This window comes from Panicum virgatum, chromosome 6K (assembly GCF_016808335.1).
Source record: "Panicum virgatum strain AP13 chromosome 6K, P.virgatum_v5, whole genome shotgun sequence".
Lineage (NCBI taxonomy): Eukaryota > Viridiplantae > Streptophyta > Magnoliopsida > Poales > Poaceae > Panicum > Panicum virgatum.
Genome location: NC_053141.1, coordinates 7,775,409 through 7,789,525, shown reverse-complemented (window position 1 = coordinate 7,789,525; position 14,117 = coordinate 7,775,409). Strand labels below are relative to the sequence as shown.

Sequence of the window (14,117 nt, the reverse complement as noted above, 5' to 3'; positions counted from 1 at the left end):
GAAGCCAGCTCAAATAATTTCCTCATTCGAACCGGGGCGTTAAGAAGCTGTCGTGTATATCAGAAGTATACGTACAGCATGATGCACAAGTCAGCGGCAATAATATTCTCTTTATACGTGCCCGTGACTTCTAAGCCAAAATTAATATTCGGCATACGTGGCAGCAAAGATACGTACTTCCCTCATCTTCGCCGACTTCTTTATTTTTTTAGAAAGACACCAATAAGGTGTCTCATATCTGATTCATATCAAGTAAATAATTGGTGGCATAAAAGAAGGACAACGACGTAAAGAAAATAAAATTATATCGAAGAGTTCTCTCTTCATCTTCTTCAATCGATTGTTTGTCGTCCACCGAAACTTGAAAAATGTAGTGAAAGGACATCATGGGAAAAGGACACCTTATGTCATCGTCACACAAGGTTTTGACTGAAGGGTAGTGGAAACGGAGTCGGTGCTGGTTTGGCCGACCACTGGTTCGGCCCAACCCACATAAGCTTCGTATGTGGTTTCAATTCTGAAATTTGGCTTCAATCCTTAAACGAGTTTCTCACAAAAATCTAAAATTTGAGCACATGGCTTCCTGATGGCTTCACAAAATCATTACCTATACCGTTATTAGAGAATTTCGAGAACAATGCGAATCTAAAAATGTTGAAATTAAGGGAGGCTGCTAGGTAGTCTTTGTCTACAGTTGGTTGTAATTGGCCATATAAAATCAGGAAATATAATTTTTCTGTAGAAATATTCCCGACCACCATCTCGACGTTTGACTCGTCGGTCGTCGCATGAAGTCACATGGTGGCGATTATTCCGAGGCAATCAACATGCCGGGAGCGCACATGGTTTGACCCCAAGATAGCTGGAGTTGGGTGCTACACTGCTACTTCCACGTAAACCACCTGGCAAACAATCACCAATAAACAATTTAGCCTCAGTGCTTATTATTTTAGGTTACGGAGAACCACCACTCACTGCTCTGCTATTTAAGTTGCAGCTTACTAAGCTAGAAAGCCACACCAATCACCAGGAGCTTGCATTGGGAGCAACACCAATGGAAGACCACCAGCACTGCCTCTACCTCGTATTAGCTCTCGTCTCGCTGCTCGTCATCTTGCTCGCCAAGCGCCGGCGCTCCGCCGCGGCGCCCGAGCACGGCCTGCGGCTGCCACCGGGGCCATGGCAGCTGCCAATCATCGGCAGCCTGCACCACATGATCGGCAAGCTCCCGCACCACGCGATGCGTGACCTCGCGCGGCGCCACGGGCCGCTCATGCTGCTCCAGCTCGGCGAGGTGCCCACGCTGGTGGTGTCGTCCCGGGAGGCGGCGCGGGAGGTGATGAGAACGCACGACGCGGTGTTCGCGACGCGGCCGATGAGCCCCACCATGCGGGCGCTCACCGACGGCGGCCGGGGGATCATCATGGCGCCCTACGGGGCCCACTGGCGGCAGCTCCGCCGGATCACCATCACCAAGCTCCTCAGCGCGCGCCGCGTCAACTCCTTCCGCGCCGTCCGCGAGGAGGAGGCTGCCGTCATGCTGCGCGTGTGCGCCGCCGCGGCGGCGGAGTCTCGCGCCGTGAACATGCGCGAGCGGCTGTCCGAGCTCATCACGGACACCACGATGCGCGCTGCGATGGGCGACCGTATCAAGGACCGCGAGGTCTTGCTGCGGGCGCTCGACGAAGCCATCGTGCTCGCCGCCGGGTTCAACCCAGCCGACCTGTGGCCGTCATCCCGGATCGTCAGCTGGCTCAGCAGCGCCGTGCGCCGCAGCGAGGAGATCCGTCAAACCTCGTTCGGGATCCTCGACGAAATCATCAAGGACCACCTGGAGAGGATGAAGCGTGGCGACGGCGGCGAGGTCGAAGACCTCCTCGACGTGCTGCTCAAGGTACAGAAGGATGGTGAGCTGCCGATCCCCCTCGACACGGACGTCATCAAAGTCGCCATCACTGTAAGCAATCTTCAACTCATCAATCAATTCAATCTGATCCGTTAGTTCTGTACCGATTACTTAGAGATCGACACTCCGTATGATTGCTCGCAGGACATCTTCGCCGGCAGCGAGACGACAGCGCCGACGCTGGAGTGGGCCATGGCGGAGCTCGTCCAGAACCCCAAGGTCATGGAGCGGGCGACGGCGGAGGTGCGACGTGCCTTCGCCGCGCACGGGTCGGTGCGGGAGGAGAAGCTCGTGGAGGCGGGGCTCCAGTACCTGCTCCTCGTCATCCGCGAGACGCTCCGGCTGCACACGCCGCTGCCGTTCCTGATCCCGCAGGCGTGCCAAGAACCCTGCCGCGTGCTGGGCTACGACGTGCCGCAGGGCATCACGGTGATGGTGAACGCCTGGGCGCTGGGCCGCGACGAGCGCTACTGGCCGGGAGACCCCGACGCGTTCCGGCCGGAGCGGTTCGAGGCCGGCGGCGGAAGCGCGGCGGATTTCAAGGGCACCGACTACGAGCTCCTGCCGTTCGGGGCCGGGCGGAGGATGTGCCCTGGCCTGGGGTTCGGGCTGGCCAACATGGAGCTCGCGCTCGCCAGCCTCCTCTTCCACTTCGACTGGGAGGTGCCCGACGGCGCCAAGCTCGACATGACCGAGGCGTTCGGCATCACCGCGCACCGGAAATCCAGGCTCCTGCTCCGCCCCATCCTTCGCGTTCCTGTGCCCGGCGTCTAGGTGGATGTGAAGTACAGGATGCTAAGTCCTGTGTGCCACGTGGATGCAAGAAGCATCGGATGCGCTGCTTGCTTGCTCGCGCAAAGCTTGTGAAGTTAATTACTCCCTCCGTCCCAGAAAGGATGGAATTCTCACATTTCGATGTTAGATTTTCAGAGATGTGAAATTACACATGTACCCCTGCTCTCTCTTTAGGAGAGAGAGGACATCTAGATAATTCTTGACAGCTGAGCCATGAATCTGGATAATTCTTCACAGCAGAGCCAACGCAGTAGCCAATGCACATTAGGCAACGTGGGGCAATAACAACCACACAATATACACATCCATATTTAAAAAAATGAAAGTACATCAGCGAAGAAACCATGACCACACATTTCAAACTTTCATTTGCCGCGCTAGTTTGACAGACTACAAAAGCACACGTAGCGAGCACCAGACAACTCTTCCTCCCATCTCCTTTCATTTGCTGCTCACGCCTTAGAGTGCTCCAGCTGCCATGGTTTTTGATCTCAACTCACAACCACCAGATCTAGGAGAGGATTTCACAAACATGACTGTGGAGCCACCAGGTGAACTACAATTCCCAATGCTTGGAGCCTTACCAGACCTGAATATGGGGCTGCCGGATGAGGAAGAACTCTTCCAATTCCATGAAGCACAGTTTGCACAACTTGTTGGAAGTGATATTACTGGAGGGCAAAATGAAGGAATCAATTCAGGTAAGTTCTTTCGTGACTTCATCTCTATAATTGTTATGAGTACAAGAATGAAATTGACTATATACATTTGTGCTTACCTCACTATAGTGCATGCTGATGATGAACAACATCAACCTAATCGAGATGGATGGCCCATACTAGACCTCAATGCACATCCTCCTGATGATGAGGAGCAAGCAGTTGGAGAGGCCATACCTGACCTCAATGTGCAGGCTACTTATGATGACCACCAACCAGATGGAGAAGCCATACCAGACCTCAATGTGCAGCCTGCTAATTTTGATCAGCAACCAGTTGGAGATATTGCCTTTGATGTTATTGATGAACAAGATGATTTTGATCTCAATTTACTAGTCCCTGCCCAACACGAAGAAATGCAACAGAGTATGATCACTAACTTACATGAATCTTCTTTGGTTTTCATAACTCTGCACAACAATTTTATTTGTCATCAATAACACGAATGGACACTCTAGGTTAATTGAAAATGTAGTATTTTTTTTCATAACACGAATGCATATATCATGTGAGTGGCCAATATGCATTACGCAACTAATATGTAGTTTTTTTTTGTAGTCAGAGATGCCTACTTCGATGCCATGGAGGAGGACATTATCTTCAACCAAGATGAGATGCATGACTCAAACAATGAACATAGATGTGCAAATGCAAATGTTCACACTAGAGCAAAGGATCTTACCCCCAACCAAAGACAACAAATATACGAAGCTTTGCTCCAGAGAAGTGTCAATGGAAAACTAAGGAAAAACACTACAAACAAGGTTGCTGAATTATTCAATGTCCATCGATCAGCGGTGTGGAGGGTTTGGAAGCGTGCAAAGCAATGTCAAGCTAATGGAGTACCAGTTGATATCAGTTCTAGAAAGCCCAAGAATTGTGGCCGAAAAAAGGTTGAAGTTGACCTATCACAAGTTCAAACTATTCCGCTTCGCAGAAGGTCGAATTTAAGATCTCTAGCTAAAGCTCTGGGTTCAAACAAAAGCACATTACATAGGCTGTTCAAACAAGGACTCTTAAGACGACACTCTAACACTATAAAGCCATATTTAACAGAAGAGAACAAAAAGGAAAGATTGTGGTGGTGTATTTCAATGCTAGATCTAAGTACATTGCATATGGAACCAAAGTTTATTGAAATGGACAACATCATCCACCTGGATGAGAAGTGGTACAATGCCACAAAAAAGAATATGACCTTTTACTTGCATCCAGATGAGGATGAGCCCCACAGGACTGTCCGCAACAAGAATAGCATTGGAAAGGTGATGTTCTTAACTGCAGTTGCTAAGCCTCGATATGACAATGAAGGTAATTGCACATTCGATGGCAAGATAGGCATCTGGGCTTTTATACGGAAGGTAGAGTAACCTACATGCTTCAATGAATTATTTTATGTTATGTGTTCACAAAGGTAACTTGTGTGCTACTATACGCAGGAACCTGCTAAAAGGAGAAGTGGTAACAGACCAAGAGGGACACTCATCACCAAGACAATGACAGTTGACAGGGATACTATGAGATCATACCTGATTGGTAAAGTCCTATGGGCCATCAAAACTCGTTGGCCTGCAGAAGATGCAGGGAGAACGATTTGGATTCAACAGGATAACGCTAGAACTCATGTCCCAGTTGACGATGAAGACTTTGCAAGAGCAGCAGCCCAGACTGGTTTTGACATCCGCCTCATCAACCAACCTCCTAATTCCCCTGATATGAATGTCTTAGATCTAGGATTTTTTGCTTCTCTTCAGTCAAAGACAGATACAACGACCTCTAGAAATCTGGATGAATTGATTGCAAATGTCGAGAATGAATTTCGAAATTATGATGTAAATGATCTGAGAAATGTCTTCCTCACATTGCAAGGATGTTTGATTGAGGTGATGAAGGCTGGTGGAGGAAACAAATACAAGATACCTCACATGAACAAAGAAAGGCTAGAGGCCCTAGGCCTCCTTCCCAGATCCCTAAATTGTGATCGTCAACTATATGAGAGTGTGATGGAGTCCTTGGGTACCTAGTTGGTTTAGGATTATTTAGTGCTGGTATGAGCCATGTAATGGTTGTATTTTGCCTAGGTGCTGCGGTTTTATATTGCTACTGTGATACTTGTACTGGAATATGTTGCTGACTACTTAAGCTAAGGTAATTTAGTAGACATGATTCTGGCATGCGTCTACAATTTAAGCCTTTCTGTATTATGATTTCACCATACATAAAGCAACATGATCATGCACAAATGAATGCCAATAATTAGTAGGTGGCCACATTATTGCAATGTAAAACAATCACAAATTTTGGCTTGTCGAATTCGAAAGTGCACAGCATTTCATGAACACAAAGACACTATTTATCACACAAAGGATCCATATTAGTTTACATCCGCACCAAACTGGGGTCTTTAGTTCACAGCGCAGCTAACAACAACATTAGTTCACATGCCTAAGTGGGGTGCATGAAGCCACATCAAAAGCATTTCATCAGCATACATAAACCAACAATAGATACACTAAGGTTTGAAGAAGATAGGTACCATGATCTTGTACATGCTGACAAATTCGTCGTGGAAGAGCGGATCCATGTTGCCAAGCACTGATTCTAGGCGTGCTTGCACCTTTGGGGACAGCTTCATTGCGGCCGCGATTTGGGCAGCTTTTTTGGCGGCCAGCTCCATGCGATCCGCGGCTGTGTTATCGCCATCCATGCCCGCAATGCGGTCGGCGGCAGGATCTGCACTGCTTGCCTCCACCTCCCTGTCGGAGTCTTCTTCCTCTGAGTCCGGGACGCACAAGCTGTCGTGGATGTCCATGCGCAGGCCCTCCCGTCTGATACAGCTCTTGCCGACATCGAACCCTTTACAGCTTTGGATCCCCCCACGAACCTTCTCACCATCCACGCCGCTACCGACCTTCAAGCCATGGATCCCACCGAAGCAGTGGCGGATCTTGCAGGGAAGGGCATCCGTTTGCTGGGTCTTGCCGGGATAGACGGCGGCCTCCACCTTCATATCGGGCTCCTCTTCTTCGGAGTCGGGGACGTACAGTTCGCCGTGCGCGTTGACACACGGGCCACCACATCCGATGGGATGCTTGACCGCATCGACTTCTCCGTTGACTTCACCATGGCTGTTGATGTGTCCGGCGCCGCAATTCAGCTTCCTATCATCGCCACTGTTGCACATCTTGGTGCCTGACTTCGTCCCACTGATGCGGCGGCGCTTCTTGCAGCGGCAGGTTGGGGTCCTACTGCGACTACCCATGGCAGGAGCTAGGAGCAGAGCGGGATGTGGGAGGAGGGAGGAGCAGAGCGGGATTGGGGAGGAGATGCAAATAGCCAGGAACAGGGAGGAGATTGGGGTCTTGGATGCTTCGATCTAGATCTGGATAAGAGGAATAGAACGGGGAGGAGGTTGGGGTCTTGAATGTTTCGATCTGGAGCAGATGAGAGGAACAGAAGTGGTGCGAGCGCCTCTCGCGATTGTTCCGTTATTTTTTTATTTTACCCATGCGTGAAGCCACAGGAAGCATGTGGATGGATAGGGTCGTTTCCAAAAAAAATGTGAATGGATAGGGTCCTCCGTGTGGTGATCAGCCCATTTTTTTAGGGCCCCACCTAAAAGCCTGACGAGGACTCATATTTTCATTCTTTCTGGGACAAGATTTAAACAGTAGGATTCCATCCTTTTTGGGACGGAGGGAGTATAAAATTATTGCAATAAGGCCCCGGGCATAAATTTTAGATTTCATGTTAGCAAGAATTGAAACTATGATGATCAAGCACGAAGGCGATCTTTGGTTGACTGCTGATATGGATGTTTTGATTGAGATGCATGTGTATGGCCATGCAGTGCTCCTTTAATTTTCTGTCGGAAAATGCGTCGTGGGTGTACGCCCTTAGGGTTATTGAGTTCATGGAAAATTTGAATTTCGATATTGTAACACATTTTATTGTTACTTGACAAATAATATCTAATTATGTATTGATTAGGTTTAAAAAACTCATCTCGTGCTGAAGCACAAACAAACATCATCGTACATGGATTCCTTATCTTTTGAGTCTTTGTAGCTTATTATCTATTTTATATGTTGCTGACGGCCCGCGGGCATACACGGGCGCATTTTCTCTCCTCCGCCCGTTTCGGCATGAGCTGTTTAATGGCGCTCGAACTCATGCAAATGGCAGTAGAGCGGGCACAAAACAAAAGCAAGCATCATGTTCTCGTTACGGGTCTGGAGGAGGAGAAGGCTTCAAACAGTGCAATCTAGCAGACGACTGCCTCAACTGTGGTTGCATTGCGAAGCTGAGGCGTCCCCACATAAATAGAGACTAAATGTGATACAAATATTATTCTCAGGAGACTGATAACATATTTATTCAACAGATGGTTCAGTCACCGTACAAACCTCCGAGGAGGCGGACACTCGATACAAACGATAATAAGTAATAAAACAGCTACGGTGATACACCAAAGCACGACCTAGACGGTTTCCAGCTCGGGCTCCGAGTAATACGCTAGCAAAAGCATCTTGCAGAGGGCCAACACCACAGGCAAGGTTGGGCGCGGACGCAACCTCTACTCAACGTCTTCAATTACGAAGTCCGGATCTTCTTCTGAAGAAAAACCACAAATATATATCGGGTGAGTACGAAAGTACTCAACAAGTTCAACCCCATCCACGGAGGGGGTAACACAGATATGCACAGGATAAATCAAGGATAAGGCTGAGGGTTATTTGCGGTAAAGCTAGATTTTATACATGCAAGGGTTTATTTTCGAAAAGAGTTTTCTTAAAACAGTTTCTTACTTAACCGAATAAGGAGTGGGGTTGATCCTACGCAAAGGATCCAAGTTTTATTGATACTGGACTCCCCATCCGCAGTAGCTCACGGCACAACTGCCAGACACCTTCCCAAAACAACTCACACCACGGAAACATCCCTCCCAAAAGTCTAGTTGTATGACCAAACCGTAACGCGCCCTATATCGTGGGCACGGCTATTTGAACAGGTTTTACACTCTGCAGAGGTGTGCAACTTTACCCCCAAGTGGGGTACCACAGCACGATCACCTTAGTGTCGGTGTAGATCCCAACAAAGTCATTACCCACCTTAGCTAGACCTAACTAACCAACACGGACTTCACCAAGCGGCCATTGACCTTTACTGAGGTTTAACCGGGGCATAAGTCACCACGACCTTATCCCTTCTCCTTGGTCACCCGTTGCTCTCAGCTCTACTGATAGCTATCAGACTAACTAGTGGGGTTTATGCTAAGCCGTTGCCACACACAACGGTCAAGTGGTTTGCACGATAGTTGAGTTAGGCAAGATGACACATCAACTCGGTCCTTAATTATGACGGAATTGATATCTCCCAACCTTCTTGCTCAACCATAAAGGTACGAGCCTCCTATATGACAGTTCACACAGAAATGCCATCCACCCATCCCATCTTAACAATTCTATTCTTTTATAACCCACTTACCTTTCACAAAACTCACACATTTTCCTTTTTATAAAACAGGTTGTAACCATTTTTTAGTGTAATTAAAATGAGCACAAGATCCTAAGTGGCATTCTAGCAGCGATTAACATCCAAATAGATTAACTCGTATTTAGATATTAATCTAGGTGGTCAAGGAATGGTTATAACAAATCAAGGGGTGGCTATCCAACTATGTTTTTAGCAATCAAAACATATGCAAGTATGTAAAATGGCCGATAGGTTGTGTTTATAAAACTGGGTTAAATATGTAATCAAAGGATGAGATTGAACTTGCCGTCTTCGAAGCCTTCCGGGAGTTCTTGCTCGCGGTACGGTTCTTCAGGCTCCGGCTCGTGATACTGCTTGGCGAACTCCTCGACGGGTTCTCCCTCATTCGCACCGGTATCTACGGCACACACAAACAAACACACAATAAACAAAAAGAAATAAATGTTTTATCGTTGAGCTCGAATCGGAGAAGGTTAATATATGGATATGGGAATAATATTTTTGGGAGATTTTCTAATGGTACAGCTGAAAATATATTAGAAATGACGTGGTAAAGTTTTGGGGTGATTGGAGAATTTTTTGTGCATGAAATGATAGGTCGGGGAGGCGTTTAGGATTAAATAAGGATCTAGGGGCTTATTTGTAATTAGTTTTGAGAGTGAAAGGACATGATTATAATTTTGGAAAACATCCAAGCTACTCTGGAAATGTGCAGGGACCGATTGGTAATTATCTTGAATGGTGGAAGGGTTGATTTGGAATAATTAAAGATGGAGGGGGTTTCTTTTAAAAGGAAATAGAGAGAGAGGGGGGCTCTTAATAGAATAGAAAGGGAGGGAGGGGATTTTGGGCAAATATGCCCTTCTTCTTCCTCCTTCCCGTGGGGAACAGAGGAGGGGGCTCCTGGGCACCGGCGCCGGCTCCTACCGGTGGCCCTGGACACGGCAGCGGCCGGGAGGAGGGGGAAAAGGGGGAGGGCGACACGGGGGATCGATTCCCCTCCTCGATTTGGGTGGTGGCAGCCTGTAGAGGCGGCGCCACGGTGGCGGACGGCGGCCGGCGGCCGGCGTGTGTGGCGGCGGCGCTGCGGGGCCCGGCGGCGGCTAGGGCTAGGGGGAAAACGATGAGGGGAGCAAGGGCATTCTATTGCCCTTCTCACCTTGGGCTGGGATGGAGCGAGGAGGCGGCACGACGGTGGCCTGCAGCGGCGAGCGGAGGCGTGCGTGGCAGCGGCGCTGCGGGCTAGGAGAGGGGCACGCGGTGGCGAGGGCGGTGATGGCGGTCGGGGCTGCGCGAGGAGCCTATTTATAGGCGGGGTAAGGCGGTGGGGAGGGCGGGGTGCGTCGGGCGGCCGGCGGGGCAGCTCGCGGCCATTAATTTCGTTCGGAGCATCGCGGAGCGGCAGCTCGAGCGGCGAGGCGGCACAGGGTGATGGGACGGCTCGGGCAGGTGCAAGAGGGGGAGGCGGCGCTGTGCTTGACGACGGGCGGCGCGACGAGCATCCGGGCACGTGGTTCACGTGGGAGCAGGGGCACGCGTGCGAGTGGACAGGAAGCAGGAAGGAGGAAAGAGAAGGAAGAAGAAAGGAGATGGAAGATGAAAAAGAAAAAGGGAAAGAGAAGAAGAAGAAAAAGAAGAGAGGGAGGAAAAAGAGAGCGAGAGAGCGGCTGTCGGCGGGATTCGCGGAGACGATCGACCATGCGTGGCGGTGACCGCGGGGTTGATCGAGCACGCGCGGCGGTCGGGCGACACGCAATTCAACGCGCGGGACAAGGAAAAGAAAGAGAAGTGACAGCGATTGATTTCGGTGTTGGGCGGCGAAACACCGGGAAAAATTTTGGGAGATTTGGAGCTTGGACGGAAAAAGATTCTGAAACGATTCGTGCTCAGCGACGAAAAAGTTTTGAAAATTATATTTAGCGAGTGATTTGTTTTGGTGAATTTTTTTAGGATGTTACAAACCTACCCCACTTAAAATGAATCTCATCCTCAAGATTCGGCTGGTTTCTAAAGAGATGGGGAAACTCCTTCTTCAGGGCATCTTCGCGTTCCCACGTGGCTTCCTCTAGTCCGTGTCTGCTCCATTGCACTCTGCAAATCTGTACTTCTGAGTTCCTTGTTCTTTTTGTGACAGTGTTCAAAATTTTGACTGGTATCTCCTGGTATCGCAGGTCGGGCTGCAAATCTATTGCCTTTACTGGCACATGTTCTACCTCGGGTACCCTCAAGCACCTTCTTAGTTGTGAGACATGAAACACTGGGTGTATGTCTGACATTCCTTCTGGTAGTTGAAGTCGGTAGGCCACTTTTCCGACTTTCTTTAGTACTTGGTACGGTCCAATGTTCCGGGTGGCTAACTTTCCATGTACTTGAAACCTTCGGATCCTGTGAATATGTGAAACCTTGAGGTAGACGAAGTCTCTTGGATTGAAACTTATTTCTCGTCTCTTCTTGTCCGCGTAGCTCTTCTGCCTGCACTGGGCTGCTTTCAACTTTTCGCGGATTTTTGTTACTCTTTCTTCTGCTTCCTTTATGAGGGCTGGTCCAACTAATGAACGCTCTCCTACTTCTGACCACATCAGAGGGGTTCTGTACTTTCTCCCATAGAGAGCCTCAAATGGCGACATGTCTAAGCTTGCATGATAACTGTTGTTGTATGAGAACTTTGCACAGGGCAAACTCTGTTCCCAATCTTTACTATAAGTCAGGACACATACCCTTAATATATCCTCCATAATTTGGTTTACCCTCTCAGTCTGTCCATCAGTATGCGGGTGATAGGCCGAACTAAAATCCAATTTGGTCCCCATGGCCTTGTGCAGACTTTTCCAAAACTTGGAGGTGAACTAGGTCCCTCGATCTGAAATGATTCTGCTAGGCACACTATGCAGCTTTACTATATTATCAACACAAAGCTGGGCTAGCTTTTCTCCTCCATAGTTGGTCCGTGCGGGTAGGAAGTGAGCGACCTTGGTGAGCCGGTCCACTAATACCTAAATGGAGTCATAACCTTTCTGGGTTTTGGGCAATTCTACCACAAAATCCATTCCTATCTCGTCCCATTTCCAAACTGGGATAGGTAGGGGTTGTAGTAATCCTGCTGGCTTCTGATGCTCAGCCTTGATCCTTTGACATGGGTTGCAATGGGCCATGAACTGGGCAATGTATGACTTCATTCCATTCCACTAGTACTTTTGTTTTAAATCCAAATATATTTTGGTGGACCCTGGGTGAATGGAATATGCTGAGTTATGAGCCTCGTCCATGATCACTTGCCGGAAGTCCCCTTCCTTGAGCACACAAATTCTATCCTTGTACCACAAGGTTTCCTTTTCGTCCACTCGAAAATCTGGTGCTTTGTTTTTTCCAGTATGTTTGCGGATTCTCATTAAACCCTTGTCCAACCCTTGGGCCTTTCTGATTCTGTCCTCCAGGGTAGGTTGGATACTCAGCTTGTGGCTGGAGCCTCGAGGGACAATGTGCACATTCAATCGTCCCATTTCTTCTTGCAGATGGGCATCTTTGGGTCCATAAGGTTTCCGACTTAAGGCATCGGCTATCACGTTAGCTTTCCCGGGGTGGTAATGGATTTCCAAATTATAATCCTTAACCAATTCCAACCATCTTCTTTGCCTTAAGTTCAAATCCGGCTGGGTGAAGATATACTTCAAACTCTTATGGTTGGTGTAAATCTCACACTTATTTCCAATCAAGTAATGTCTCAAAATCTTAAGGGCACGCACTACGGCTACAAACTCTAGATCATGTGTTGGGTAATTCTGCTCATGAGGCCTGAGCTGTCGGGAGGCATAAGCTACTACCTTCCCGTCTTGCATGAGGACATATCCTAACCCTTGGTAGGATGCGTCACAATAGATGACAAAGTCCCGGTTGGTAGGGCTAGTACTGGAGCAGTTGTCAATCTTTTCTTCAATTCCTGAAAACTCCTTTTGTAGGACTCTGTCCAAACAAACTTCTTTTCCTTCTTAAGCAGCTCTGTCATGGGCCGGGCTATCTTGGAGAATCCTTCAATAAATCTCCGATAATACCCAGCTAATCCAAGAAAGCTTCTGATTTAACTAGCATTAGTTGGTTGCTGCCAATTGGAAACCGCTTCGACTTTCTCAGGGTCGACTGTTACTCCTTCTGCGGTTAGAATATGATCAAAGAAAGCCACTTTCTCTAGCTAAAATTCACACTTGCTGAATTTTGCATAGAGTTTGTGCGCTCTTAACTTTTCCAGAACTATCCACAGATGTTGCGCGTGTTCCTGGAAACTCTGGGAGTAGATAAGTATGTCGTCGATAAAGACTACAACAAACTTATCTAACTCATCCATAAACACCTTGTTCATGAGATTCATGAAATAAGCAGGCGCATTCGTGAGTCCAAAAGACATCACGGTAAACTCAAACTGCCCGTAACGGGTGACAAAAGCTGTCTTTGGGATGTCACTTTCCTTAACCTTGAGCTGGTGATATCCTGATCTCAGATCAATCTTGGAGAAGTACTTGGCTCCTTTTAGCTGATCGAATAGATCATCAATTCTGGGGAGAGGCTACTTATTTTTGATGGTGACCTCATTCAGTGCGCGATAATCCACACACATCCTCATACTTCCATCCTTTTTCTTGACAAACAGAACTGGGGCTCCCCATGGAGATGAACTAGGTCTGATAAAACCACTTTGTTGTAACTCTTCTAGTTGTTTCTTCAGCTCTGCTAGTTCTGGGGCTGCCATCCTATAGGGTCTCTTGGCTATGGGAGAGGTCCCTGGGACAAGGTCAAGGGAGAACTCTATGTCCCGGTCTGGTGGCATTCCAGGAGTTCATCGGGGAAAACATCGGGGTCCGAGTATGGCAGGTCACTTGTATCCCATCTGAGTTGGTTAGGTGTACTACCTTGTCAGCACAATCTATGAGACCATTGTGTAGGCTTAACCAGTCCATTCAAAGGATCACATCTATTCCTTTAGACTTAAGTACTACTAGATCGGCTAGAAATTCTACCCCACTTAAATTGATCCTTACCCGGGAACAACCCAGTTGACACTTGATGTCACCTCCAGGCGTTCGGGTTAATAGGGGTGTTTTAGTAGTACCGTAGGTATTTTATGTTTATCCACAAATCTTGACGATATGAATGAGTGTGATGCTCCAGAATCAAATAATACTGTTGCCAGAGTTGAGCTGACTAGGAAC

At 48.2% G+C, this 14,117-nt stretch overlaps 3 protein-coding genes across 5 annotated transcripts; 2 read left to right on the top strand and 1 right to left on the bottom strand.

Annotated features, from left to right (window-relative positions):
- Window positions 1–1,054: 1,054 nt before the first annotated feature.
- Window positions 1,055–2,830, top strand: LOC120711545 (desmethyl-deoxy-podophyllotoxin synthase-like). Its single transcript, XM_039997102.1, has 2 exons — window positions 1,055–1,957; window positions 2,051–2,830. Exons 1-2 carry the CDS (start codon window positions 1,055–1,057, stop codon window positions 2,678–2,680), a joined length of 1,533 nt encoding a protein of 510 aa, XP_039853036.1. The 3' UTR covers window positions 2,681–2,830.
- Window positions 2,831–3,041: 211 nt separating this feature from the next.
- Window positions 3,042–6,983, bottom strand: LOC120711546. Its single transcript, XM_039997104.1, has 2 exons — window positions 3,480–6,983; window positions 3,042–3,372 (listed from the first exon to the last, which is right to left on the bottom strand). Exon 1 carries the CDS (start codon window positions 6,680–6,682, stop codon window positions 5,933–5,935), a length of 750 nt encoding a protein of 249 aa, XP_039853038.1. The 5' UTR covers window positions 6,683–6,983; the 3' UTR covers window positions 3,042–3,372; window positions 3,480–5,932.
- Window positions 3,151–5,481, top strand: LOC120711544. Of its 3 annotated transcripts, none has more exons than XM_039997101.1 (4): window positions 3,151–3,402; window positions 3,544–3,786; window positions 3,979–4,781; window positions 4,860–5,481. In XM_039997101.1, exons 1-4 carry the CDS (start codon window positions 3,180–3,182, stop codon window positions 5,442–5,444), a joined length of 1,854 nt encoding a protein of 617 aa, XP_039853035.1. In that variant the 5' UTR covers window positions 3,151–3,179; the 3' UTR covers window positions 5,445–5,481. The 3 variants fall into 3 exon arrangements, with proteins under 3 accessions (XP_039853035.1, XP_039853034.1, XP_039853033.1); XM_039997100.1 differs by having other exon boundaries at window positions 3,526–3,786; XM_039997099.1 differs by having other exon boundaries at window positions 3,490–3,786.
- Window positions 6,984–14,117: the final 7,134 nt, after the last annotated feature.

What these genes read in the sequence shown, in the direction of transcription:
- LOC120711546 (XM_039997104.1), bottom strand. Translation starts at nt 6,682, where the DNA reads ATGGGTAGTCGCAGTAGGACCCCAACCTGCCGCTGCAAGAAGCGCCGC.
- LOC120711545 (XM_039997102.1), top strand. Translation starts at nt 1,055, where the DNA reads ATGGAAGACCACCAGCACTGCCTCTACCTCGTATTAGCTCTCGTCTCG. An exon ending in TCATCAAAGTCGCCATCACT is followed by an intron (nt 1,958 to 2,050) that starts GTAAGCAATCTT and finishes GATTGCTCGCAG; the next exon opens with GACATCTTCGCCGGCAGCGA.
- LOC120711544 (XM_039997099.1), top strand. Translation starts at nt 3,180, where the DNA reads ATGGTTTTTGATCTCAACTCACAACCACCAGATCTAGGAGAGGATTTC. An exon ending in AAATGAAGGAATCAATTCAG is followed by an intron (nt 3,403 to 3,489) that starts GTAAGTTCTTTC and finishes ACCTCACTATAG; the next exon opens with TGCATGCTGATGATGAACAA. An exon ending in TCTGGGCTTTTATACGGAAG is followed by an intron (nt 4,782 to 4,859) that starts GTAGAGTAACCT and finishes TACTATACGCAG; the next exon opens with GAACCTGCTAAAAGGAGAAG.